The following is a 26,743-nucleotide window of genomic DNA, read 5'->3' on the forward strand; positions in this document are numbered from 1 at the left end:
GTAGATTTTCTTTGCTTTATTGTATAATGTTCCACGTACGTAATTCATATAATAATTATTAATAACAACAGTATAAAATAACAGGGTTTTTTTCGTCGTAACAAGGTTTAAAAAAAAAAAAAATGGAAACAAATCAGTCGTGCACGTCGCCGTCAACAGCGAAGCGGCTTGACGATTCCAACAATAACCATTTTGTTTCGGTAAGTTAAAAAACGAATAACAAAAAATACATTAATGATTAAAATTAGAAGGAAAACAAATTTAAGACCTCAGTGGCGCCTAGGGTTTATTTTTCATTAAACAATTTCCCTCTAATAATACACATCTTATCAACGTTTCTACAACAAATGTTGAGTTTTTAAACTACAATTACATACACATAGATATTATTATCTATCAGTAATCGATTTTTCTACAACGATGCATTTTGTGTAGTTTAAATTTCAACGTTTATTTCTACTTCGGGCGTGCCACAATAGAAATGTAGGTATTCGATTTACAAGCCTTTTATTTTTCTCTTTTTAAACTAATCATTATAGATAGTCATAATACTGTTTGTACTAGCCCATAGACAATATGATTTTATATTTTATAGAATAGAAAAGTGACGATACAAAATATAATATTACCTCGCCAAATTTCTTAAAAAAAAAAACTATTCATTGCAAATAATTAATTATCTGTAAGGGCGCCACTGAATTTCTAATTGATTTTGCTCTGTTCATGTAAATATTTTGTCAGTAGATAACAATTAATATACGGTTACATAGTAAATAATTGAAAAATAAGTGAAAGCACAATTTTATAGTAGGTATACAAGGCGAGGTTTGCCACCCGCAACAGCTTCTAATCAATTATTATTTATAATAATATTTATCATTTCATAAAGTGAACGAAAAAAAAACCAACAAGTATTTCCGTGAATAACTTACATATTAAAAACTTATAACAATACAATATAGTAAATCAAGGGAAAATGGGTTATTCACTAAATCTATTATAATAATATAATAAACAAGTACAAAATTAACGTCCTAATTAATCAACGTCTATTGTTCTAGGCATATAATGTATATTTACTTTTGGTTTAGAAAGTCTAGAATGCAAAAAAAAAAAAAACTTAACGACAAAATAATACAAATTGTTATTATTAGTAAAATATCAATAATAAAATTACATATTATTTTAAAGAGCGTTTGGGTAGGCACACAACTCTATATTATATTTTCTATTACAACATCTAAGAATATAATAATAATAATAATTTATAAAATAACGGAAAAACCAATTAAGTGAATTTATATTGACCACGCCTTATACCATAGTCAACCCCTGACCCTCCTTAATGTATTGTAGTCAACCCCCTTTTGGAATTTATGTGATTTTCTTAAACCGGAAACTCTTAACGGGTAAAATGCATTTAACAACAACAACAATAACAACAACAACAACGTACGAGCAAAGATAAAAACTATGGGGAATAAAATGTAGAAAATATTACAATATAATATAATATTATTATTATGAAAAAAACCGAATAAACTCTAATATTATTGTAAAACAAACAAAATTACAATAATTTTTCCGGTTGGAATACAAGCGTGTACACTTAACATTATAATATAGCACTTGGTATTGTATTATTATTTTAGAATAAATACATTAATACAAAAAAGAAAAAAAAAACTAGTTCTTTTCGCGATGGCCCCTAAAGAACTATTGGATGAATTTTTTCCCTTTAATATGCGTCTAAAACATTATATTATTATACAAAAAAAGTCTATGAAATCATTACATTCAATTTGTTTAATAAGTAATAACGTAAATCGTATGTATGTATTCGTTTATTACAATATATTTTGTACAATTTGTGATTTTATTAGAGATGTTGTTAGTTAACATAACTATACCAATTTTGTCGATTAACCAAATCGAGTACAAACGTTTTAAATATAGGCTCAACGTCGATAACGTGAAAATTTGCCACCAGGAAGAGTAAGTACGAGTGTATTCATGTGTTTATCACATAAAAATGTGTATTAGATGTTTTTTTATTTTACAAAACGTCATCCGCTCTTCTTTCTGTTTTTATAATAATATATATATTTAGCTATAAAATGGTTTTTTTTTTTTAAACTTAAGATTGGCAGTGTTTTTTTTTGTATTTTTGTTAGTTTGAACGTGACCCAATTTTTATAATAATAAATGACCACAAAATGGAATTTTAAAATCGTTTTTTTAAATTTTTTTACTTGCAAATGTAATGTAATAATAATTTATATATATATATATATATATGTATATGTATATAATATAAAATAAAATAAATGGAAATAGGGACGACGATTTTGAAGAGGTAATTAACGTTTTTTTTTTGTTGTATCTGTTTGGTACATTTTTTGGTAATACTCAAAAGTGGTGTTTGTCCGAATGCACCCATTTAGGTGGTGTCGCTTCGGTTCCTCGAGACGGCAGGCCACAGGTCGTGGTGGCAATCGCACCCGCACCGTCCGCCGGCGGACCCGTCCAAGGTGTGCGACGTCGTTCTGCGTTGTTGCGGCTGCAGCGACGCGGGCAGGGCGGTGATTTTCATCGGCGACTTGGGCTTGTCGCCACAGCTGTCGCTGAAATCCGTCCAGTAGTAGCGGCCGCGGCCACAGTGTTGTTGCTGCGGCTGCGGCGGCGGCGACGTGAACGCCGCGTTCATACTGCGGGCTCTTCGACGACGGCCAGCGACGGGCTCTTCTGCGGCCACGACAACGGAACACGTCGACATTATCACTTGGACGGGCGTTTTTTTGAACCTTCAAACACACACAAAGACAAAATGGTTTATCATTTAAGTATTTCGAATACTTCAATTAAAGATTAAAAAAAAAAACACTGTACAATGGACACATTTTTGGTTTTTGGAAAAATAAAACCAAAAAATATAATGATTTTTTTTTTAATCCGTATCGGGCCTCAAAAAGTTCCTCTATCACTTGCCAAGTCTGTTTACATTTTAATTACTTGTGTGTTTAAAACACCGGTTTTCTGTATGATCATTAAATTTTCTAAAATTTATCTCTAATAGTTTTTTTTTCTGTTCAATTTTAATTTCCCAACTCAGAACTGGTCTTATAATTATTAATGTAGATAGTTTTTACGATTCAAAAGAACATACTGATTTTAATCTAACTTCACATAGGACCTATTTTAAAAAGACACAAATACACATTGAAATTAGACCGAGCGGCGGCGGTGGTGCGTGTAAAGTTCAAGCTCACGCTAGTATTATTTATAGAAACGTCGGTGGCAATACTAGTTAAAAAAAAAATACATACATATAAATACAGGGTGTCCCACAAGGACTTGTGACAAATGAAATAACTTTCGTTCTAGTGAATATTTTTAAGAATTTTTTTTTTAAAATTAATACTCATTTGGGCAATAAACACCACGGTTTGTATCGTTCTTAAGGGTTTTAAATAATTCTTAAATTTTTTAAAAATATTCACTAGAACAAAAGTTACTTGATTTGTCAAATGTTTGTGGGACACCCTGTACATGTGATTTATAATCGTATGTTTCCTATGACGTCTGTGTGGCGAACGTAGGCGATAGATATGTGTACATATATATAATATATATATATATAAATATTAAGCGTTTGAGTTCATGCTGGAGCCAACCGCGTCCTGGCCGGGAAACAAATAAGCAATCAACACCACCGCAAATCAATTAAATACAAACACAAACACCGCACATCGTATTATAGGTATTATTAAATAATGGTAAACTAAAATCAAATATAAATGGCGACTATAGAAATTAATTAATTATTCGTCTATATATAATACAAACACAAATCAAAAACAAGTATAATATCATTAGTGTAATCATTAGTGTTTGGAGTAATATCAAAATTGGTTTTGTCAATAACAGCTAATGAAAGTACCTTTTAAAATTAAAAAACTGTCTACAATACTGGGTGGTCGACACATTAGGTACGTCGTTTTTGTCAACGTGGAGACTTGTGTATCTTCGAAATTAACGATTTTCTGGAAAAAACAAAGTAGGATTTTTATGTCTACGGTTTGAGCGCACACTGCCACTCTTTTTCCCATAGGGTGTCATGATAATCATGACCTATAAGGACTATGGACATTGTTATTAGAGTGATAGCGAGATATATCGGAGATAGACGTATTCAGCACAGACTATATGAAAACTGAGATAGCTCAGGCCTCAGCCGAATACAATTGACATTTTTAAAAAGACTCCCTAATCGGTCGCGAGAAGATAAATGTATGAATGATTGTACAAACTCCTTATCGATCATAAGATTTAAACGATAGCCGACTATGTTGTTATGAAATTTTATGCTTGAAACTGTGGTCACATTGATTTCGCGACCTATATGTTTTCATGTAGTCTGTGTATTGAGCAAGAGAGAACGATAGCAGGTGATAGTTGCATGGAAAAATTAAGCTTTTGTGTGAAATAAGTGAAAACAGTGCTTGATTGCCAATACTGACATGGTGATAAAAAATCGTGCTATTTGTTTATTACTAATCGTAAAATACCATATCGTCGCTTAAGATGCAACACCTCATATCTCTTTTTTTTGGCCATATCAAGTTGGTTGTTGACTGGTAATTGAAACTGATATTTTTGTTCTCCTGTAAAGTTGTGGAAAATGAAATATGAGGTGTTGCATCTTAAGCGACGGTATTAACCATAAACTAACTCAAGTTAGTATGTTTCTCTCACTCAAAGTCGTTTCAGAATATGTTCTAATAGAAGGAATGTGTAAAAAAAATGGACAGTTTAAGTTTGTTCTATACTTAAAAGATACTCACTGTGGAAGTTTGATTTGAAGTTTCCCCGAAACTACGGTTGCCTCCTCGAATGCAGCCGAAACAGCGTAGGTTTCCAGCCCAACGGATAAGTCAACTTTAGGTACACTGCACTTGACTGGTCTCTCCAGCGAGCAGGTCTTCGGGGCAGCGGTTCGGTGTCTGACGGGTACGATGGGTGCGGCCATAGACCTAAGCGATAAAATATATGTTTGGCTGTTTGATAGACGGCCAAGGCGAAGAGGCGTGGCTGAAGAAAACGGCTTGCAACGACGTGGGGTGGCAGGGAAGGCGGTGGGGGGGGGGGGTGGAATATAACCTACGCCCTCGAAAGCTTTTTTCTCAGTCTACAGGAAACCACGGTACGAGTAACATCGAACCACAGCTCTGAAGATGGAATGTGCAAGTATAATAATTAGACCAGGTAATCTATCCAAGAGGAAGTAATCGCAAAATGTGTAAAAACTCGGTGTTAATCAAAAGGAATGGAGAAGAAGTAAATGTATTCAAATCAACACCCACAAAATAATATCGACCACAGTTAATTTTTTCCAAACGTTTATTCTTGAGCCATGATTAGATTATATACACTTTTTTTAAAGAGAAATATTAGGAAAGAAGGATAGCCAATATTATTTGTTCTTTTAGGTTCAAAGTAAATCAAATTTATCTTTATAAAATTATACCGCCATTGTAATAAGTGAAAACTTGACTTTTCAAACTAAATTTCAAATTAAGTTCTAACATTGAGGACTGTGAATTACACAAACCTTTCTTGTGGAAGAGTTGTCGGTACGATGGGTAGTTCTTCTTCGACCGATTCGGGTTGACCAAACAATTTTTTCTTTTCTTCTTCGGTTCCGATAATGGTCAACGTGGATTCGGAATCAGGTGATGTATCGTTGGATTTCACCAGATCCACCGACCTTAAAAAGAGTATACTCAATTATATCTACAATACAAATGCCATACGTCAATTAAATTATTATCAGTGGGAGTGGCAGACATTGTGAAAGGAGCAGGAAGACGAATAAAATGGGTAATGTCGATTGACTTGGTTAATTAATTAATCTTGATAAAAATCTAGGTTTTTCGCTGAAATTAATACTAGAGATTAGTTAGGATCGATGACGATATAGATAAGGAAATGTTTCTTTTTGCGATTTGGACTAGTCAAATAAATGATACGTTTGGACAAACATTTGCAATGTAATTGGTGGGTTTGGAAGCAAACATTACCTGTTTGGTAGGCATGACAGCGGTGACAAAGGTTTCGGGTTTAACGTCATTTCTTTGGAGTAGTCGCCTACTTGGATATCGACAGGACAACTGACGACGGTAGCAAATTCTCTTTGAAGAATTTTCCCTGAGGCAGTGGGCGAGTTTTGAGTACTCTGCTTATCCGTTTCCTCTTGGTTGGGATTGTACGACACGTGAACGACCGCTTTAGTGACGTTTGATTCCGAATCGCTCAGCTCGTCAGGACTGTCGTTGGGCGAATGTAAAGGAATGATGACGGAGTCGTTTTCCGTCTAATGAATTTACACTATGTCTTGTCAGTCGAAAACGGGCATAAGCTACTAGTTGTACTTACCACTTCCTGTCTGAATTTGAACTCGACGTTTGTAAACTTCGGATCGATGTCCGCGAAATCCGACGTGCTCTTGTGCTTCGGGGACTTTCTGTTTAATCCCCTAAAACTGCTGGCCCGTTGCAGTAGCGATCCGAACAACGAACGGCTGGAGCCCCTCCGTTCTTTGGCGGATTTTTCCACGGTACCTAAAATACGGGAACCGTTTAGAACGCCACCGGACGCGGCCACGACGAATACACACACAGACAGTTAATAGTTAAATAGTAAATAACACACGGAAAAAAACCGACTGGGATGACGGACGAGTAGACCTCTGTACGTCTTCAACGAACAGCGTTCTTCTTCGGTGGATCCTCTAGCGTTTCGACACCCCAGGAGGACTTACATCCGATACATAATTACAATATTATACAACAAAATATACATGTTATTCTATCGTATAGTCATCATTTAAAGCTTGTCTAAGGCTCAATGGACAGCCTTTATAGTTTACGTATGTATAATGATTAATTATTTACAGGTACCACTATTCCTTGACAAATTTTTTGTGTACATAAAAAATAAAAATACTATCTTAAATCTCACATCTCTATTTAGTCTTCCTACAATGGGCTATCTTACAAGACGTGAAATAATTTGCGATATTCGAGAAATTTATACATCTTTTTTAAAATTACTATAATTGTTACAATGTATTGTTTGTTATTTTTTAAATTTATTGTTTTCATAGAAAATATATGAAGGAGAATTTGGGCTTTGAAAAAAATACATATTCATTTTTTTCGTAATGTTAACAAAAAATGATTTTAAGAAATATAGTCAATGCTTAAAATACTTTTTTACATGAGTAATTCCACTTATAGAAGTAAGATTGTTTTTATTGACAGATTTAAAAATTTATTTAGCAATATGCTAGCTACATAGGTACTACGAAAATTGATAGACTGAAAATTTACTATGGCGAATATCTTCCAGGTAAATGGTTATGTGACCAAATCGGTTGCTTTATTAACAAGTGTTATAGCTACATTTACGATATCACGGTTAGCTTTTGAAAAAAATATATATATTAATTTGTTACTCGCTCACTAAAAATTGCGGTTAAGAAAGCACTGGGTTATTATAATATGGTTGGTTAGGTCATGTACAGGTAAAAACAAGTAAAAGATGCCAAACAAAAACCGATTTTTGGGTATTTTTTTTTATTGGTTACCGGTTTTTGGTCTGGCCTCCCTGGAAGACTCGGATCGCCTCCTGAGGTACTGATCTTGCGGTGACGATGCGGCGGTAACCGTTGTTTCGGTCGGGTTCGGGTCGTCTACGCTTTTTAGCGGTACGATTTTCACTAGATTTGGATCAAATTTGGGTCTGGCATCTCCGTTTTTGGTGGACACTACCGAGTTGTAGGCCAGGGCGTCGTGGACTTGCACGTTTACCGGCTGGGGGCTTCTGGGCGGCGGCGGAGGATCGCATATTTTCCTACCAGTCAGGTCGTCGTCGGGTTCGTTGATGAACTTCTGGAACTCGTCGAGAATCCCGGGGCTGACGGACCTGCTGCGCGGTTGATCTTGATCTTGGTCGTGTTTCCTCGGCGGCGGTGGCGGTAGTAAATTGTCGTTGCCTTCTGGTTCGACGATGAACTTTTGGAATTCTTCGTAGATGCTCGGCGAGATTGACCGGATGTTGACGCCGGAAGCCGACAGCGACGGACTTCCTTCAATAGGGATCTTGTAGGCCGACTGGGGTAACACGTTGTGGATAACGCCTTTTTCTTCGTCGTCCGGCTGCACCATGAACTTTTGGAATTCCTCGTGGATGGACGGAGACAACGACCGGCCGATATTCGCACTGTCTGTGGCAGCAATCCCCGAGCCTACTACTGATTGGACCTCACGGCTTGTGATGGATATGGCAGACGAACGGTTTTTGTTTTCGAGCCGGGTTACGTTGACGTCGCCGTCTTCTGGTTCCGCTATGAACTTTTGAAATTCTTCGAATATCGACGGCGATATGGACCTGGAAGAACAGTCTTGGTCTATTGATTTTCTTTTTGTCATTTCGATGCTCAGTTGTTTTCGCAATTTCACGGGATTGACCGGTACGCCGTCGGCTTCATCGTCGGCACAGGCTATAAACTTTTGGAACTCTTCCCTGATTCCCGGTGATCCTGATCTCACAGGTCTCCTTATCCGTCTGGACGACTCGATAGTAGCCGGGTCTCTGTTGATGAACTTCAACAGTGTCGGGTTTGTAAACGGTTTCAAGCGTTTCGGGCTTGTAGGATTTGCTGCTTCGTTCGGATCACCTTTTAGTGGAATGTAAATTTGATTCTCTCCGCTTATTTTCTTCGCTTGCGTCTTCGGCTGCTCGTACGATATGGCAACCGGATTTTGTTTGGGCGCATTGCCCTGAATGATTTCTACATCGTCGTCGTCGAGACTTTCTAGAGGTACGAATTTCTGAGTTTTAGGGTTGTCTAAAACCACTTTTACTTTCGACGAAGGTTTTGTCTTTGATTTCTTTTCTTTTGGTAATTCTTCCATGACGCGTTTTTCTTTTGGCTTCGACGTTTTCTTTACTTTGGCTTTGACTTGTTCGCTTTTAATTTCTCTTTTAACCGACTCCAAATGCACCTTCTTGGGCCTAGGCTCCGTTTGGGTTTCCGTGTCTGCTAGTTTGGGCTTAACCGTTGGCTCGCTAAGGTCTTCTTCGTCGTCGTTGAAAAGTAGCTGACGGTTGGAGAAGTGTTCAGGTGATTTTGGTCCGCAGAATGATGTCTCCAAGAGAACTCTGTGTGGCGAGGAACCCCTGGAAGTTCTGGAATAATTCGATGCGGCGGATAATCGAGATGCTGCTGATGCTATGGAAGCAGTAGAGTGTATAGAGCCTACAGAAGACACACGGCTGCTACGACCACTTATGCACAAAAAACCGGATTCGCTAGCTGTATCCCTTCGGTCGGCCGCGAAATCCGTATCCATAGTAGCATCAGAGACCTAAATAAAAAATTTAAATACATTTTAATACATCGAAATAAAAATATAATATTTTATTAGACTGATAACGAGATAAAAGTTTTTCCGATAACAATGTAATAAATGGTGGTATGAAAATAATTTTAATCGAAAAATAAATACCCGACACAAGTGAATCCAATTCGTGTGAACTGTATAATTACAACTGTTAGCTGCATATTAAGAGGTCGTCTTATCGATGATTTTCAATGGTAAAAACATGTTTACGTAAAACAGATAAAAGTACAGCGTAAGTGATTTTAGAGTAAAACACTTCTGGTAAAAAAGATAGAGGGCATCGTGCCGGAAATCTTTTCCGAGGAACCACGTTAGCGTTTTTCAAAATACCAAAGAGAAAAAGTTGTACTTAGTTGTAGATAATCCAAACACATACGACATACTTAGTACTTTTAGAAAATCTTGCCCTGTGTCTTTATTATTATAGGTGCTTTATCTATAAAATCACTTTGAAGGGGACCTTTTTTTGTTTAAATTCATTTTTTTTTAATTAACTGTCAAAGATGCTGTGATAGTCCAAAAAATAAACTACCAAAAAAAGAGTCCTAATCACTGAATTAATAGTTACACATCACAATCTTAAATTAAAATTTGACCTAAAAAATTCTCTATCTAACTCCTTAATAAATACGGGGTTTGACGTCCTCTTAAATGTGAAAGAATTAACTAATTGAAACAGTCAATGTCGTTTCTTGGGCCGTGACTATATCCATTTGTGTTATTGGATAATAACATGACAAATATTTTAAAGATAAAAAAAAAAAAAATTATTAATACAATTGCAACGAAGCGTTTTCAAAAGTTCAGGTTTATTTTATGATTCGTGTGTAGTAGATAAACTGTACCGCGTATTGAGGCTGCAATTTTGATCGCCGCCTCCTTATTTCAGATTCAGTTAAGTCGTGGAAATTTAATTCTTCGGTACTGCTGTGAAGGTCAGGTATTATTTCTTCGGTGTAACCGAAGCCGGATCTCACTGATTCGACTGATTTTCCGTCGGCGTCTAAAAACAAAAAAACATATCATACCCGGTTAAAATGAAAATAAAGAAAAAAGATGCATCTTAAAGTCGGTTTAAATTTGCGAATAATTTGTTTACACGTATGACTTCAGTTGTAATATACTTTGCTTAATTTCAATTTAAAGCCACTGCAAATGGAATTTGTTTAAATATATATTTAACACTTTGTTATTTTTGTTTTTTAACATATTGAACCAGAATAAAACCGTAGTTAAATGCGAGCAATTTTTAAAGCATATTTCGGTTTAATTGGATGCTTCAAGATTGCCAAGTCCACGCGCGGTAGCATAAACATTTAGAGCTGACTGCTAAACGAGTCTGTTAAATGTCTGAAAATCTGCCTCGTTCTGTAAACGTTTGAGCTTTATTATTTTTAACTCTAGCCTACTAAACCGTTTTAATTACAGAGAAGGTCGATGTTTTGCTTTTGATTCGAACGAATAACTTTGAGCTGTGTTTTGGCATTAAATCAATGAGGTAAGATTTCATTTTTAATACCCTAACTGCCTACACCGCACCACAGACGAACACTATCTAAATTTGCTCTAAACCATACTTAACTGGCTCGACAATGGCCACACGTCATGCACAAAAAATTAAAAATTGAAATGAGTTATTGCGTAGTCAGGTTGGTGGGATTTATAAGGATTTTACAAAAAGCATTTGACCGTGTAAATCACTCTTTACTGATTAAAATGTTCATTTCTGTCGGATTTGGTGATCCTCTGATATCCTGATTCAATTCCTATCTAACTGACAACAAACAATAGGTTACAATAAATGGGTTCCTTCACTCCACCATCTGGGGTTCTACAAAGTGCTGTTTGTCAACTCCACTTCCTCCGTTCTTCGCCACGCCAAACTGTTAATGTTTGTAGATGATGTGAAGATCTTTCTTCGCATTAACTCCATCAGCGATTCTTTCTCACTACACAATGATCTAAATCGTCTGATTAGTTGAGATGAAAGTTTTGGACTTAATCTCAGTATTCCTAAATGTCAAGTTATGTCTTTTTCTCGTAAGCAATTAATTACTTCCCTTGCGTATCACATAAAAAACCTTCTGCTTATTTCGATTAAATACACTGATTATTGAGATATTTTACAATTTTTTAAAAGTCCTTGGTTTCATTCACCGTATTTCACGCGAGTTCCATTTATCTGCTCCTCTCAAATTCTTATCTTCTCTGGTTCAACCTATTTAAGAATATGGCTCAGTTCTCTAGAACCTTTCTACTGCAGCTGCTAGTATAATGTTTGAACAGATACAAAGAAAATGTGCTCGGTCCATTGCTTTTAAAAATACTATCTCTCATTTCCTCGTGACTAGACCCCGGCAAATATTTCTTTTACTTCTAATCTCCTTAATAACAAATTAGATTGCCCCATTCTTTTGTCTCTAATTATCTTTCACGTTCACATACTCCTTTTCTAATCCCGTTTTCTTCTTGTAACTATGACGCTAATGCTTATCTGTCTTGTCTCATGCGTTTTGCAAACGAAGGTCCCACCTTTCTCTTGACCCAATAGTCAGATTCACTTTAGTATCTTTCTCTTTATCTCTTATATACATAATAACGTACTCAACTGTATAGGTATACTGTTTTAATATATTGAAATGAATGCGATAAACACTACCTAAATAACAATGTTGCAATCAAAATGTTCTATTATGTACTTTACTGGTCGTACTGGGTTTAGACCTGTTTATATTAAAATAAATTATGTAATACCGATGGCAACCGACAGTACGTACCGACAAACAATTCTCTTTCAGGACTACTGTCGTCGTGGTGCGAAGAACTACTGGCTCGAGAAATATCTATCCTCGGGGTGTTGGGCATTCCCAAACATATTGTCTGTTGTCTCAGCGACTTGGCTGGCGTACTGGGCACCTCTTGGATATCTTCTAAACATTTGCTGATGGTACCTGCGTCTGGACTGTCTAATAATAAATCCTCACTGAGGTCTTCGGATGAGGCCAGCGGAGGCAATTTCCCCACGTGTTCACGTTTGTCCATGTCACACTAACGGCACGGTTGCCTGCAAGAGAAACCAAAGAAATTATTCACCGGTTAACCAGTCAAACATTGCTTGCAAACATCTATCCAGTGATCGGTAACCTTGCCTTTGAGTACAACGCACACGTCCCTGCACTTGAGTGCAATTTAAAATCTACTTGAGACCGAATGTAAAGGTAAAATTCAAACTCCAGTTAAACATGAACTAGCATATTATAAAATAGACAAAGTAGGTATAATTCGAGGCATGTTGTTTATCTATCTATGTATAACTTATCGGCTTATTTTAACCGGAAGTAGCTTTAAAGACCCGCGCAAGTTAGGTCATCTCGGAGGAGGATGGAAGTTTCTCTCTTCAGAGTTTAGACAGTCTAAGTGTCAGCCCAGTGAAAGTGAGCGCCAAGTAGCAACACATTGCCGCCTTACCCACTTGGCCATTCGTCTTTCTATGTTTTGGTAATTGTCAACATGGCAAAACTTAAGCCAAATTAATATTTGTCGTTTGTTACGAAACGCGGATAAACGAAATTGGTAGTTGAAGACAATAACAATATACTCTTGAAAATTATGTTGTTAATATTAAATTAAGCCAAAGTGTTTCCTCAATGCTGTTATGATTTGTAAACGTTTTTCGGTATAAAAAGAAGACTTTGTGTTATTTAACTGAATAATCCAGTAGGCATTTTGGAATGCCAGGAACTTATCTGAATAATTTCACAAAAATCAGATAAATTTTTTTTTTTATTACGTCGACTGAACTCATCAACAGTAATAATTTTATATACGATGCATAATTTTATTATCAGTATTTTTTGTATTCGTGTTGAGAGCAAATAAATTGTGAAAAACAAACAATTTTTATCACAGGTTTTAATATATCATAAAATGTTGTATAATTAATTAAATTACACCGGTGGTTCTCATGGGATTTCATTGGGCCATATAAATTATAATATACCAGCCGTCCGGTTAATACAGGGTGACCCAACTGCATCAGAAGACAATCGGAAATATGAATATTTTGAAAATGAGTGTCTTGCAACGGATGGATCACCCTGTATAGCAACACGATGCGAGATATTTGGTTCGTAAAATTAAAATTCCCACCGTATTTTGCTTATCCGGATATTTTGTCAAGTAATACCGGCTATGTCCTGGTGAATAATAAATTACACTATTGTATACCCTTTAAATCATTCTGTCGGTGACACGCACGACCGGATTCAAAGTGTCACAGTAAACGTTATTCAAGCAAACTTTTAATGACGCGAATTCAAAGACCGGCTGAGACGTTTTTGTCGCTATTTAAGACGTTTACTCCACCACCGTCAGTCGATTTTCGACCTTAGATTTTTGACATTGTTTGCACTTACCGGCGTTGTAGCTATTATAGAAATATTGTCATTCACTGTCGGTCAACCATTAGTCCAAATGATATATAAGATAATACTGTTCAATAGCATCGTTACAACTTTTACCATTATGACTGTTTTATTACAATAATATGAGGCGTCCGGTTTCAAAATCAGCTAATAAAAGCAGTTTTTGAAAATAGTTTTCACAAACAACAAATAGTTTCTTCAGACCAAGTTGTTCCCAACACGGTTTGAGTAAGTTATCAAATCTTTATTTCACATCCAATAAAAGTTTTACATACCGTGTAATACAGTGTCGCCACTTAGGGAAAAAAACACGTTTTCAAAATGTCTTTTTTCTTGGTTTTGAAACTAGACGCCTCATTTGATTACGCTTATTGTGTGTATAGAGTCTATCTGATACTTGAAGCACTTGTTTATTGTATGTTACTGACTAAAAAATTTGTGTTTTTACTTTACTGGGTTTTTTTTTGCTCTTGATTCACACATAGATAATATTAATTTTTCATTAAAAAAAAATCTTGAAATAATCAAAATGCTGTCAATTAAAAAAACAGATTCTAAAAGCTGAGATATGACACTACAAAATCACCGCCCTGATAATTCTCGATAAAAATTGATAACTTGCTAAAAAATAACAAATTTGAGATTTTTTTTTTCAAATTGAAAACAAATGTTGACAAGTTTTAAAGTTGGAATTTTATTTAATGAACAATTAAAATTTCAAATGATAATCAAATGTAAAAAAAAAAACATTCACGTGAAATACTTGGAGTTGAGATTAAAGGGCAGTCGTAGGAAAAAAAAAATATAATAAAATATAATGTACATCATTCGAATAAAAAGTTATCTAAATAATCATTTAGGTAACACATTATTCAAGTAAAAGTTATTTGAATAATAAAAAAAAAAAAATTATTCAAATTTCAAACAATTTTGAACGAAAAATTCGAATACTTTTTAAACATATTATTAAAATAGTTTGTATGTTTGTATAAGTATATCTTTTTTAGGAATTTATTTTAAAAACATTATTTCGGTTAAACATAATATTATGTACTACGTTTAAAAAATGTATAAAATCATTATTTATATATTATAAGGAACAATTTTATTTTATTCGAAAAATTTCAAAAATATTATTCCAATAAGAAGTTAGCACAACTCTGTACACGAATACCTATTGTATATAAATAAATGGTTGCTTTAAACAGCAACTATGTGTAGTTAATATAGGCTTTTGAACTGTCGGCCAAAGGGAGCTGTGTTTGTGTGTGCTACTACTATTATTATAGGCATGCGGCGGTGGCATTGGGTTATCGATTCGACGGATACGACGTCAGTAAAAAGGCCCAACAACGACCTACAACTCGGCCACATTTCGCGCACTACGCATACACATGTACTATATATTGTATAAATATATATATAAGTATACCAACACATTTACACACACACACACACACACACACACATACACACACACGGGGTACCTGCAGCTGCTGCTATTGCTGGTGCCCGCTTCTGACATTAATAAACGGATTCGCTTCGTAAGGCCGCCGCCTAAGTTTATAAATAACTTTACGGTTCCTATACGAGCCGACCCGAATAATATGTGTTGTACCAAAGCATTGACAGCGCGAAAAAATATATAACAAACTTATCTTCTATTCTCTGGGCGGACGTTTCAAGTTCGCCGATTCGATTTCGACCTATCCAAAAACCGAGTACAAACGTCGAAAGTCACATTCCCGTATTTTCTTCCTGGCGGTACCCACTTAATACAAACCAAGCTCAAGCACCCTAGGAACGGGTGGCTACAAAAAAAAAAAAACTATCACAGTTTAAACAAAACCAGACGGGGCACTTTGTAGTAAAACAATACATTTTAAAATAACCACTTTTGAATGGCGGAAACTCAATGCAGTGGGGCCAAATTACATGTGCCGAACGTATTGTGCACATAGCAAGTAGTCGATCAACAATGGTTGATGGTGATAACATTACAGATATTTGATAAAATGTTTTTGACCACACTGTATAACAGAAGGATTATTTTTTTTTCATTTTTAGTCACACCGAGCTCAGATTATATTAAAGCCTGTTTATATTTTTCAATTTTGTTTAAGAGTGCACTATTTGGTTTTATTTAATCTGTGATTGTTAGTAGTTGATATGGTTGTTAGTAGTTAATCGAAACAGATGTTCTTTTGGATTGACTTTGTCGCCGTAAAATATGAGTATTGTCGTTGGCCGTTGGGCAACCATATTGTCTTAAATGGTGTTCAGAACTAAGCAATTTGAATTGATTTTTATCTGCGATATATTATAATTTTATTTCCAGAACGTGGTCACACTGAGTCGAGGGGGGTTTTGGTTGTCAGTAAATGACAAAGTGCACTATCTGGTTTTATCTAATCTGTGATATCAGTATGGAAAATAAATAAGGTTGTAGTCCCGCTATAGAATTTTAATTAAAAAATGGAACCCTTGGCCGGTTTCAAGTCGTCACGTCACGAGAGTTAAATTGGAAAAAATTGTCTCTTAGCATATTTTTACTTTTCTAATTTATAAAAACAATACTGTTTGGGTGTAAAGCCCTCTTAGCTTCTATCAGTTACACTGTTAGTCTATGTCTAACTAGACCGATCCTGATACTAAGATAGATGGCACCATTATAAGAATAATTGACCCTATTGTTGTCGCTGAAAAGCCTGTCTTTTAAAACAAGTGCGTTTGACCGGGAAACCTTACAGTTTAATTTATAATTCTACGAGTATTTTTGTTTTTTTTCGCTCTTAAAATATATTTAAGTATATAATATATTTGTTTACTGTCGATACAGTTTAACTTAGAACTCTTGTAGGGGTTTTCTAGACCTTCGTCAATAATCTCATTGTTGAGGAACTGTGCCAAATTCAGTCGATACAATTATTAAGCTTTAGCTGGTTGTATGCACTGTTTAATATTTTACATATTTTGTAGTTGAAATTTCAACATTTACTCTGTTTTATCTCAAATATTATATGCATGAAAGCACAAGTCTTAAAAAGTCAAGTCTGTCTTCGGTTTTCTTTTTTAAAAAGCACACATTATTTGTATATTGACATAGACCAACAGAGAAAATTCCTTTGTTAACTTACAAATTATTTAACAGGGAAATTCCAGAAGCAAACAAGGTCCGGAAAAACGCTGAGTCTCTTTTTGATAAAAAAAAAAAAGGTTGGCTGATTCAAAGAGGCCAGTCGCCCTACTCGTCTCCTTTGAACTGTGGTGTACACTTGACTCTTCCATTGTACTCTGGGAAATATTTGAAAAAAATAAAGTCACATATTATAACACTATATTAAAATCAGGGAGTAGCATAAGTAAAATATTATGAAGTAAGCGAAAAGGCGAGCTACAGAGTGGCCAGAATAACGAAATTACATTTCTCTAATACATGTTTTTAAATTGTTTCACTACTACAACCATGAAATACAAAACATTTGAATCATCATAAAATCACATTTTCATGTTGTCGTATGAAATTAAAATTTATCTATTAATCCTAATATCCTAATATCTAGCCTAATATTTAGTTGATAAGGCCATATGGATGGTACTGTTTAACAAATTATAAAATAAATAATTTATTTTTATTTAAAGTGGCCACACTGTCGTTCGCCTTCTTTATTACTTCGCTGCTGAGTACAAGACATTATAATACGATGTTACCGCAGAATAGATAAAAGCGATGTAAACAAAATAATGACGACCGTTTTGTAAAGACCTATTTAGTATTATGTATTATGCTACTCCCTGATTTTAATATAGTGTTATAATATGTGACTTTATTTTTTACTTTATTTTTTCTATACTCAACTAAAAATAATAATGTACAGATCTAGTGGTGTAGTTTTAAGAAGATGGCCGTCAGGTTTTTGTGTGATAAGAAAAGGCTTTCCCGCGTTAATTGTTATCAGTGTGATTCTTACACGAGCTATTGTTGACGTACCGGTTTTTAAATAGCACAATGTTCCCAACAAACTTTATTATGATAAAATCATCGAAATAGCACGGAAAATAAGTACATTACCTAAATAATGTTGTGTTTTAAATTGTAATTATTCGGCCACCAGTGGAGAGAACTCGGCGGTAGAAAGGTTTGCAACGCGGTCGGCGGTCGACCCGGTCGATAAGGGATAATTCAGACGTTGGCATAACCCGGGATAGCGTGAAAACGCATGTAAATTCGCCGGTGTAATGTGTAACGACAACCTCTAACAGCCAACATGAATATTAATTGAACGTTTAATTACAATATTTAAATGATAACAAAAAAAAAACTAGTAACACTATTGTATTAGATTTGAGCATACATGTGTATTTTGTGTGTCGGGCACGCGATTCCATAGTAGCATTGTTAATATTATTTAAACACATTTGAAGGGGGTTTGGTTTAAACGGAAAAACGTCGGTTTTATTGAAAACTTATTTAAAAAAAAAAAAAAACTGCGATTAGAGAACTATATTTTAAAAGTCCTGTTCGATTATCTCATAAATATTTATACCCGTAATATGAGCGACAGTGTGACCACTTGAAATAAAAATCAATATTTATTTTGTTGGTTGTTAAACACTGCAACGTTATCTTACGTTAACTATACAGAGCCATAAATAAATTCGAATTAAAATATGATAAAGTGATAGTATGATAACTGATAAGTCATACGTTTTGTATTACACGGTTGCAATAGTGAAACAAATTTGTCTTAACTGAATTTATAGCTCAACTTATTGTTAACACATTTCAACACAGTATTAAGGATTCGTTGTTAATGAAAAAATCAGAAAAACAAATCAATGGAGGATCATCCTTAGCTTAGTTTTTACTTCTAATAACCAAACTTTAAATTTTACGTTTTATGTTTGATCTCATAATTGCTGGTAAGGTCATAGGTCTTCCCATTTTAACGGTCTAAGCGCTTTTGTCTGTTATGGTTCTTAATTAACGAGAGAAATGGTCTCTGGGGACATCCTAATCCTTTGATTTCTGACCTAGCTTCCAACAATCTCCCTGAAAATCCACCCCGTCGTTTAAATTGTGGTGTAGAGACCTGCTGACCTAAATAACACCACTCTTCCAGTCATTGGAGCTCTATCATTGGATGATATCTTTAAACACGCCATACACAGCAAATTTACCTTTATTATTGTAATAATTTTTAACTATACAGGTTGTACATTTGAAAAAATACTATCGAAGAATAACACTGGGTTTTTTTTCTATGAAATTCAAAATGGATATAGTTTTTAATTTATCATAATTTTATACACGGTTTGATCGTCGATAGCGTTCCTTATAATATAATAAATAATAGCCATTAGCGTACTTAAGACATCACTTTGTAAGTCAAGAGTGCTTGTCAGCTTTTTTGTACAATAATTCTTGTTAACTTCCAGACCATTCTAAATTCGGCGTTAATATTTGTCTATTAACAGTTTTGGTTTGTTTTGTACACTTATACTTATATTAATTTTTATTAAATGCATTTCAATGTCTAGCATGGCTATAATAACATGGTATCCATCGCACTTAAAATATTATATTATTAGCACTCATTGAGTGGCCTAACTTTAGACCATTACATTATTTTTATACAGTAATATTGACTTTATAAGTATAATACTATAATAATAATAGACTTATCACGAAGGGATATTATGCTATTATACTTAACCGTGGCGACGGTAAGAGCTTTTCTTGGTTTTTCTACATGTACAGGTGATTTATAAAGAATAAGACACTCAGTATCTCTTAAAATATTTAAAGTTTTACAGGGTTTCTTTTTGAAAACATTTTTAATTATGTTATTTTTTAACATTATAAAATTACTAAATATTTACCTTTTTTTAGTATTCTCCAGAGCTCTATCAACTTTTGAAACTTAAATGGGTTATATATTGAATTAACTTTTTAAATTAAGAATGATTTGCTGAAAATTTCCAAATGATCAGTCAACATTTTCTGCAAATTCTTTTCAATTTAAAAAGTTAATTAAATATATACGATGACGTTTCAATTTTAAAAGTTGATAGAGCTTTGGAAGAAACTATAAAAAAGATAAACAATTTAATATTATTCAATATTTAAAACAGCATAAAATAAAGGGTGTCCAAAATATAAAGAGAATGGTAGGTAGTCCAATTATGAAGAGAAAATGGGTTTCTTATCCTTAATGAATCACTCTGTGCATTTATATATTATTAACTCGCAAATTGGCTCGTTTGTTTAATTACATAAATGTTATTCATTCTTATGATCGTACCGTAATCTTAACTTCTTATAAAACATGATAAATGAGTTTTAATTTTAAGAAGGATGTCAATATATATATATTTATGAACGCTATCCGTAATTTATTAGGGCACTTTATAAGGCAGCCATTACTGGTGAGTTTTTTTCCTAACAAAAAAACAAACCCAGTAAAATGATAAAGAAAATGTGGAATCTCTTTTATTTCTTTTATTATACTCATTGTATCAAAATTAAATGAGCAGCTATTAGAACATTTTACCTACAGACATATTTCAAAAACAACCTATTCTGAAATATAAAATGTATACATTGGATAAAAACAATTTATGTATGATATGATCTGCTGTTGTTTTGAGTTATTAAATTGCAAATAGTTTTTATATGTATCTAATTGCCACGCTCAGATGCAAAATCATTCCAAACAAATGCACCGTTTATCCGATAAAACCAAACAGTGTCTTTTCTATTAAAGCTTAAAAAATCATTTTCTAGTACATTATTCAACATTATACCACATATTCTGTTCAAAGTTGACACTTCGGTAATGTATTCAAGTCAGAATCGCATCGAATAATATGTTTAAAACGCGTTAAATATTATGTTATACCTAAAGTATAAAGTACCACCTTTTATGGTAATCTGCTGTGCACCGAAACAGAAATGATTTATTGTAAAACATACAGGAAATCTCTTTCATGTTATACAAACAAATTCGAAAATAGTTTCAAGTGTTGCGAATAACGATTTTATAACACAAAAAAATAATTTCTCTTACTATTTGTCTAAAGCCTTCCTTATCAAATAGGTAATAGTTTTTTTTAGGTTAGCTTTCGCTTTAAATTTAGGTATACAGTCATTAAGGTTGGGACTGGGATGGTAAATAATGAATATATTGAAAAAGGATATTATGTAATTTTCTCTGAAATGTCATCTACTTTTGATATGGTAATGGGTTATTTTTTGTTCTAAACGTTTTCATAGAGCAAGTAAAACTTAAAGGGCGCTGTAACGGTCTGATAAAATAATTAACTACCAATAAAGAACGGACATGACTATACATACAAATTAATATACATAATCGTTTAAGCTTTAAAATAATATTTTGCAAACGTTTGCCTGTACAGTATTGTTTAATAAAAATGGAGCATGACATCCTGTTGAATAAATATATTTTTTATTTTTTATTTATGAACTAGAGAAGAAGTGATTTATTAGTTTTCCTTGTGACAAAATACCTGACATATGTGAGTTTTAATACACGGGCACTGCACACATACTGCTATGAATTTTGCAAGTTGTGTTTGTAAGAAACTGATGCATAACGCGTATATATGTATACATATAAAAAAAAGTTATGCAAAATATATGCCGGTCGAATACTATTGCGAGAGCCAATTGATTTATAAATATAAAATGAAAACTACTTAATGGAGAAAATGGGCGTATTGGCATGCGTGCTAGTTTTGTTTTTTGATGGCCTGTCGCTTATTTATAGGTTTACAAATCCTTTATAGTTATATATATATAGTAAGACCCATGACTGTTGATAATTCAAACAATTTTCAGTTTAAACGTTTTATTTCTGTTAAAAAAAAAATACTAATAAAAAAATCTATATCTCATTAAAAGCTTTATTGGGGTTTTATAAAACATGTATACAGCGATTGTTTATATGGGTTGAATGAATTTGTCTGAGCACGGACAATGGACATTTGAAGACTGCAATGGTCATTCTGGGTCATACTTATTACTGGCTACTGGCTAATATATTGGCAAGCTATATCGATTGTCGACTCACGTTTATATATTTACTGAAATCAACCTACAACATAATCGACCGTGGAGGGACTGTAGAAAATTCCCAACAAACTATTGATAGCTGACTCATTGGCGATTAGTAACGAGTAATATTTTCAAAGACTAATAATTTCCTGCATTCGACTGCAGTAAACATTTAACGGTCCAAAAATAATTTCCCAAGGTTTTCCAATATTTTCATGTGTAACCTTTTTTAGAATTTGTCACAACCGTATGTGTAAAATACAATGCGTTCAATTGATATTTCTGTACATTGACAGGATTGACTCATAATTTCAGGAAGGCCTAAACTTCAGTAAAAGTAAGAATATTTTCTATAAAACCTAAACTATTAAATGTATTTAATATAAGTAAAGTACACTAAAAAACATACTAACTTCAATGCAAACAGTTTGAAGGACCTACAGAAATATTTGAGGGAGAGGGATGTAATAAGCCTCTCCATTTCCACCTAAGTTTTTAAGCATATTCCTCCCAAGACACGGATACTTAGGTATGTAATCAAGTTGAACAAGATTCATTGTGTTTTTAGTATGCTGATAAAAGTCTTGTTGGACAAAAGCGAATGGAATTAATTTGTTTATTTTTATCGCAATTTGCATTAGAATACCGGAAACGTGTCGGAACTAGGTCTGGTCCTACTTGACTATTATTATTATTATTTACATAAAATTCAAACGGATTACCCGCGTTGGCATGTCTGACATCAATGAGACCGAAGTAAAATACACTAGAAGACAATTTAAGACATGCTTGTTTTTTAATTCCGTTTTGGCTGCGAGCCACTGCGAGCCTTGAACCGATGTAAAATAATAATAATAATAATTAAAATATGCATATTCGTATTGTGTCTGGGCTAATAAATTAAATTTTGAATACACCGCTTGACACAGACAACAATCGAGAGTGTGTAACGTTACAGGATGGCTCATGTTCATGTTCTGTGTACTTGTGTTTGACAATTATTATCAATAAGGTGGTAAACGAGGGAGGCACCTTAATCTTGGGACTAAATAAACATCCCCAGAGTCCACGGTAGTCCTATGTTTTTGTATTTTATGTATATACCGACGGAGTACCTGTTTAAAAAAAAGGTGTTAAACCTGTGACCTTAGCACATAGAAAGTCTCTCTATACTTTACAGGGACCATCGATAATTCCCCTAAAAAAAAAAACACAGCAATTAGTCTTGCCCCGAGTCACTGTCACTGTCAGTGAGTCCATTACTGGCGCCAATATAATGTACCAGCCAGTGCTAGTAAAGGCCGACCTTTTACCCAACAACTTTTGCCAGCCTTTTTGGCAACAGTCGCAGGCTTGCATCGTTAAAACTAATTTTTTTAGTTAATTTCACTTGTTGTACACATGTATCGTGTCATGATGTGCTATACGTTTTATTATCCTACAACTGTAATAATTTGGCTTCTTGTCCGGTAAAAAACGATTAAAATTATTATTTCAGCTTCGATGCGGATTCTCTTATTTATATACTACCATTACAAAAACAAATTAAGCTGTAAAATCATTTAAATGAGACGTTTACATTTTTTCTCAGATTCTTTTGTCGTTTGTTCAATGCATTAAAAAAGTCACAAGACCCGTTTAAGAAGATTTAATCTTAGGCGTGAGAAGCTGTGCGTTTGAACTTAGTATTATTATTAATTGAGTCACGAAATTGCCTTTGTAAATACACATTGTGGAGTCTGCCCAACCATTATTATTATTCATAAACTTGCATGACCGTTTACCGAGTCACAAAGCCTGGCTTTTATTGAAAAGTTTTCAATGTTAATATTCTTTTGGGTGTATCGGTATTGTATCGAGTTATCCAAAGGGACGCGATTTTACATTTAACGACTGTTTAAATTAAATTATTTATAACAGTAGTAATAGCTAGTTGGTTCCATAACTATTAACTATAGTCTATAGTCTCATGTGAAAACGTTTAACACCATACAAAATGCAACATCATATTCATCTCAAACCACGAAGGCGGCTAATTAAATAGGAATGCTGTAAAGGAACGTCATATTCCAGTAATAGTTCCCCAAATCAACAAACAAAAAATTATGTTTTATTTTTCTTTATGTAAGATATAACATTTGAAAAAAACTCAATGCTAATGAGAATGTATTGGTCAGGTGTTTTTTATATAAACTAAGCTTATATTTAAATATAGAAAACCGTTAAGTAACAATATTCAGTCTAATAAATAAACCTATTAGTTGAAAGTTGGAAACATTATAATTTAATAATGGTTTTCAATAATTATAATTTATTGCTGGCCGAACGATGCCAGAGCTTTATTGTTTAGCTGTTATATGTTTGCACAATGTAATTGCATAACTGTTTGTGGTTTTTTTTTAAAGTATGATTTTTGTTTGTCACGCCAAGGCAATTCAGTTGTACATTTTCTATATAATTTTCATGTCACGCGGTGAATTTTGTTTGCTGGAAACTGTAATTTGATTTATGGTTCATTTTTGTTAATCGCCGTTCATTTACTGCCGTCCACCACAGCAATGTTCGGTTGTCAAAGGCGTTTTTGAAAAATTCATTTCAAAACGAATTCCATAGAGTGTACTTGAAAATATTTGAAGGCCAAAAACGCCCCCGTCACTGTAAAAGTATAAAGCTAGAAGGGTATTGAATGAAGAGAAGCAAATTAAGTAGCAGAGATGCGACAAGTTACCACAGTAGATGTTTTTTTTTTATAATGGATACGGAATGAATAAAAAAGAGACAGAAAATGTGAAAGCAGAGGATAAGGGTGACCGAGCTTTCTTTTATGATACGGCGAGAAAGAAGAACAAAATATTGCTTTATAATACTAATTTTTGGAGCATATTAAAATGTTTACAGAGAAGTTGAGTAAAACTTGAATTTACTTAAACAGTAAATATTTTAAAAACCAATTGATAAAATGGTTAAATACCGTATTATCGCATGTTTTACGGTTAAAAAACGTACAAATATAATTATTTCTGAAAGTATTCATTTTTAGATTCAAACGGGATGGTCAGCTGTTATCGTTTAGTCGTTGTTCTAAGACATTTTTGGTTGATACCAAATTAGACAGTTAATAATACATATATATGGATAGATAATTAACATAGAATATGCTTTTTTGGTGACCACCTTGCTATGAAAATTCCAAAGTAAGTTTAGGGGGTTAGGTTAGGTTTATGTTAGATTTATCGATCATGTGACTTGGCCGAATTTAAGATTATGGCTGAGAATTTTGTGGCCTAAGATACAAATATTTTCCCAATGAATGGCTTAAAGATAAGTCGTACCTTTTAGATGCATTTATACCACTTTAAGAGTATAATCGAAGAACCCATGGCTTAAATGTGTACTAGGTTATTGCATAACCCCATTGTATTGTATTATCAATTCACAAAATGGCAGCATAAGGGCAAATTGTGCTTTTTTTGATAAATATATACATAATACCTGTATAAAATAAACGAATTTGATTGGCTGACCCTTACGCTGCCATTTTTTGTTTATCATTGAACAGTTCAATGCAGAGGGGGTAAAGATACAATAACCTAGTATATCTAAGCCACGGAGGAACCCATACATCAGGTGATAACGGTGTACTATTGGATTAAAAAAAAAATGGGATTGTTCCTTATTTGGTTTCACCGTTGGATCGAAATCGCGGACTTGTACCGCTGGACAAACGAGAATAGGCTCAACTAAAGACAATAGTATGTAGGTCAGTCGGGTGGTTTGATCGCGTTGATGTGATTAAGCGGAGCCCGTCGGCTATGCAGATAGGCGTGAACTTGCGAATTAAAAGTTCCTACAGGATCGAGGTCCTGAATCGACTGTGCCGAATTACTGAGCCTAGTTGCCTAGTTTTCATTCTCGTCGTCCCCGTCCCTTTTTTATACCACCTTCGTTTATACTTACAAGTTTTGTATTGTTTATTCGTAATTCAGTTTAATTTCTGTACAATGTATCTGTACTTTTGGCCGCAGCCCGTTTTGTACCGTTTGCTATTCACCCTAATCACGCGTGTATCGCATCACCACCGCCATAGCCTGGTCAGGCTAGGCGAGGCCAAGTGCGGTGAGGACTTTTACACAGGTCTAGATGCTAGAATACGTACCCACGTCGTCGAAGTGGTGACAGGCTCCATGTCGGTCGGCGACGCCCTACGCGCGCCCGTCCCGGCAACGGCCGTGCCCCTATAAAAGCGTAAACCCGTGCTCGTGAATTAAACCGTGTGTCGACGCGATTAGGTCGAGGTCCACCAACAGGGTCTTGCGGCGGTGGCGTCCCGTCGACGGCGCAGGGACGATGGGACGATGGGACGATGGGACGATTGGACGATGGGACGACGACGACGACGGGTATATTTGTTTGACGGTTGACGACAACGACGTGTGTGTACCAAACTCGTCGACGGACCGACTGCTGTACGTGCGTGCTACTGCTGCTGCCGTCGCCGCCGCGGTGGACGTCGTCGCCGTCGCTGCCGGGCGGCCACCGGCGGCGTTTGCGCGCTTTTCGTCCCTTCGCCGCCCCGACTTTTGCGTATCTTCGGCCTTGCCGACGCCGCCGCCGCCGCCGTCCCGTTCTGCATCGCACGCCGCTATAACGATCGATTTACGCACGCACCGCCGCCAGCCCGCAGGGGCCTCCTCGCCCCTGCCCCGACCGAGAGCTGGGCGGCCCGCCGGCGAACAATGGGCAAAACGGCGAATAACCGTATGTCCACGGCGAAT

The 26,743-nt window shown here is 34.8% G+C and overlaps 1 protein-coding gene across 3 annotated transcripts; it reads right to left on the reverse strand.

Annotated features, from left to right (window-relative positions):
• LOC126838203 (uncharacterized) lies at nucleotides 1-26,457 on the reverse strand. Of its 3 annotated transcripts, XR_007685676.1 has the most exons (10): nucleotides 26,125-26,457; nucleotides 12,245-12,531; nucleotides 10,313-10,470; nucleotides 7,649-9,431; nucleotides 6,436-6,620; nucleotides 6,081-6,373; nucleotides 5,612-5,767; nucleotides 4,845-5,033; nucleotides 3,941-4,043; nucleotides 2,683-2,804 (listed from the first exon to the last, which is right to left on the reverse strand). XR_007685676.1 is itself a non-coding variant. In XM_050572403.1 (9 exons), exons 2-9 carry the CDS (start codon nucleotides 12,507-12,509, stop codon nucleotides 2,441-2,443), a joined length of 3,393 nt encoding a protein of 1,130 aa, XP_050428360.1. In that variant the 5' UTR covers nucleotides 12,510-12,531; nucleotides 26,125-26,457; the 3' UTR covers nucleotides 1-2,440. The 3 variants fall into 3 exon arrangements, 2 of the variants coding, with proteins under 2 accessions (XP_050428360.1, XP_050428361.1); XM_050572403.1 differs by lacking the exon at nucleotides 3,941-4,043 and having other exon boundaries at nucleotides 1-2,804; XM_050572404.1 differs by lacking the exons at nucleotides 3,941-4,043; nucleotides 12,245-12,531 and having other exon boundaries at nucleotides 1-2,804.
• Between the last annotated feature and the right edge of the window lie 286 nt (nucleotides 26,458-26,743).

The sequence above is a fragment of the Adelges cooleyi genome, unplaced genomic scaffold (genome assembly GCF_023614345.1).
Source record: "Adelges cooleyi isolate 19-005CV unplaced genomic scaffold, UGA_ACOO_1.1 ACOO_flye_CR_arks_rails_tigmint_CR_PRNA_30, whole genome shotgun sequence".
Classification (NCBI taxonomy): domain Eukaryota; kingdom Metazoa; phylum Arthropoda; class Insecta; order Hemiptera; family Adelgidae; genus Adelges; species Adelges cooleyi.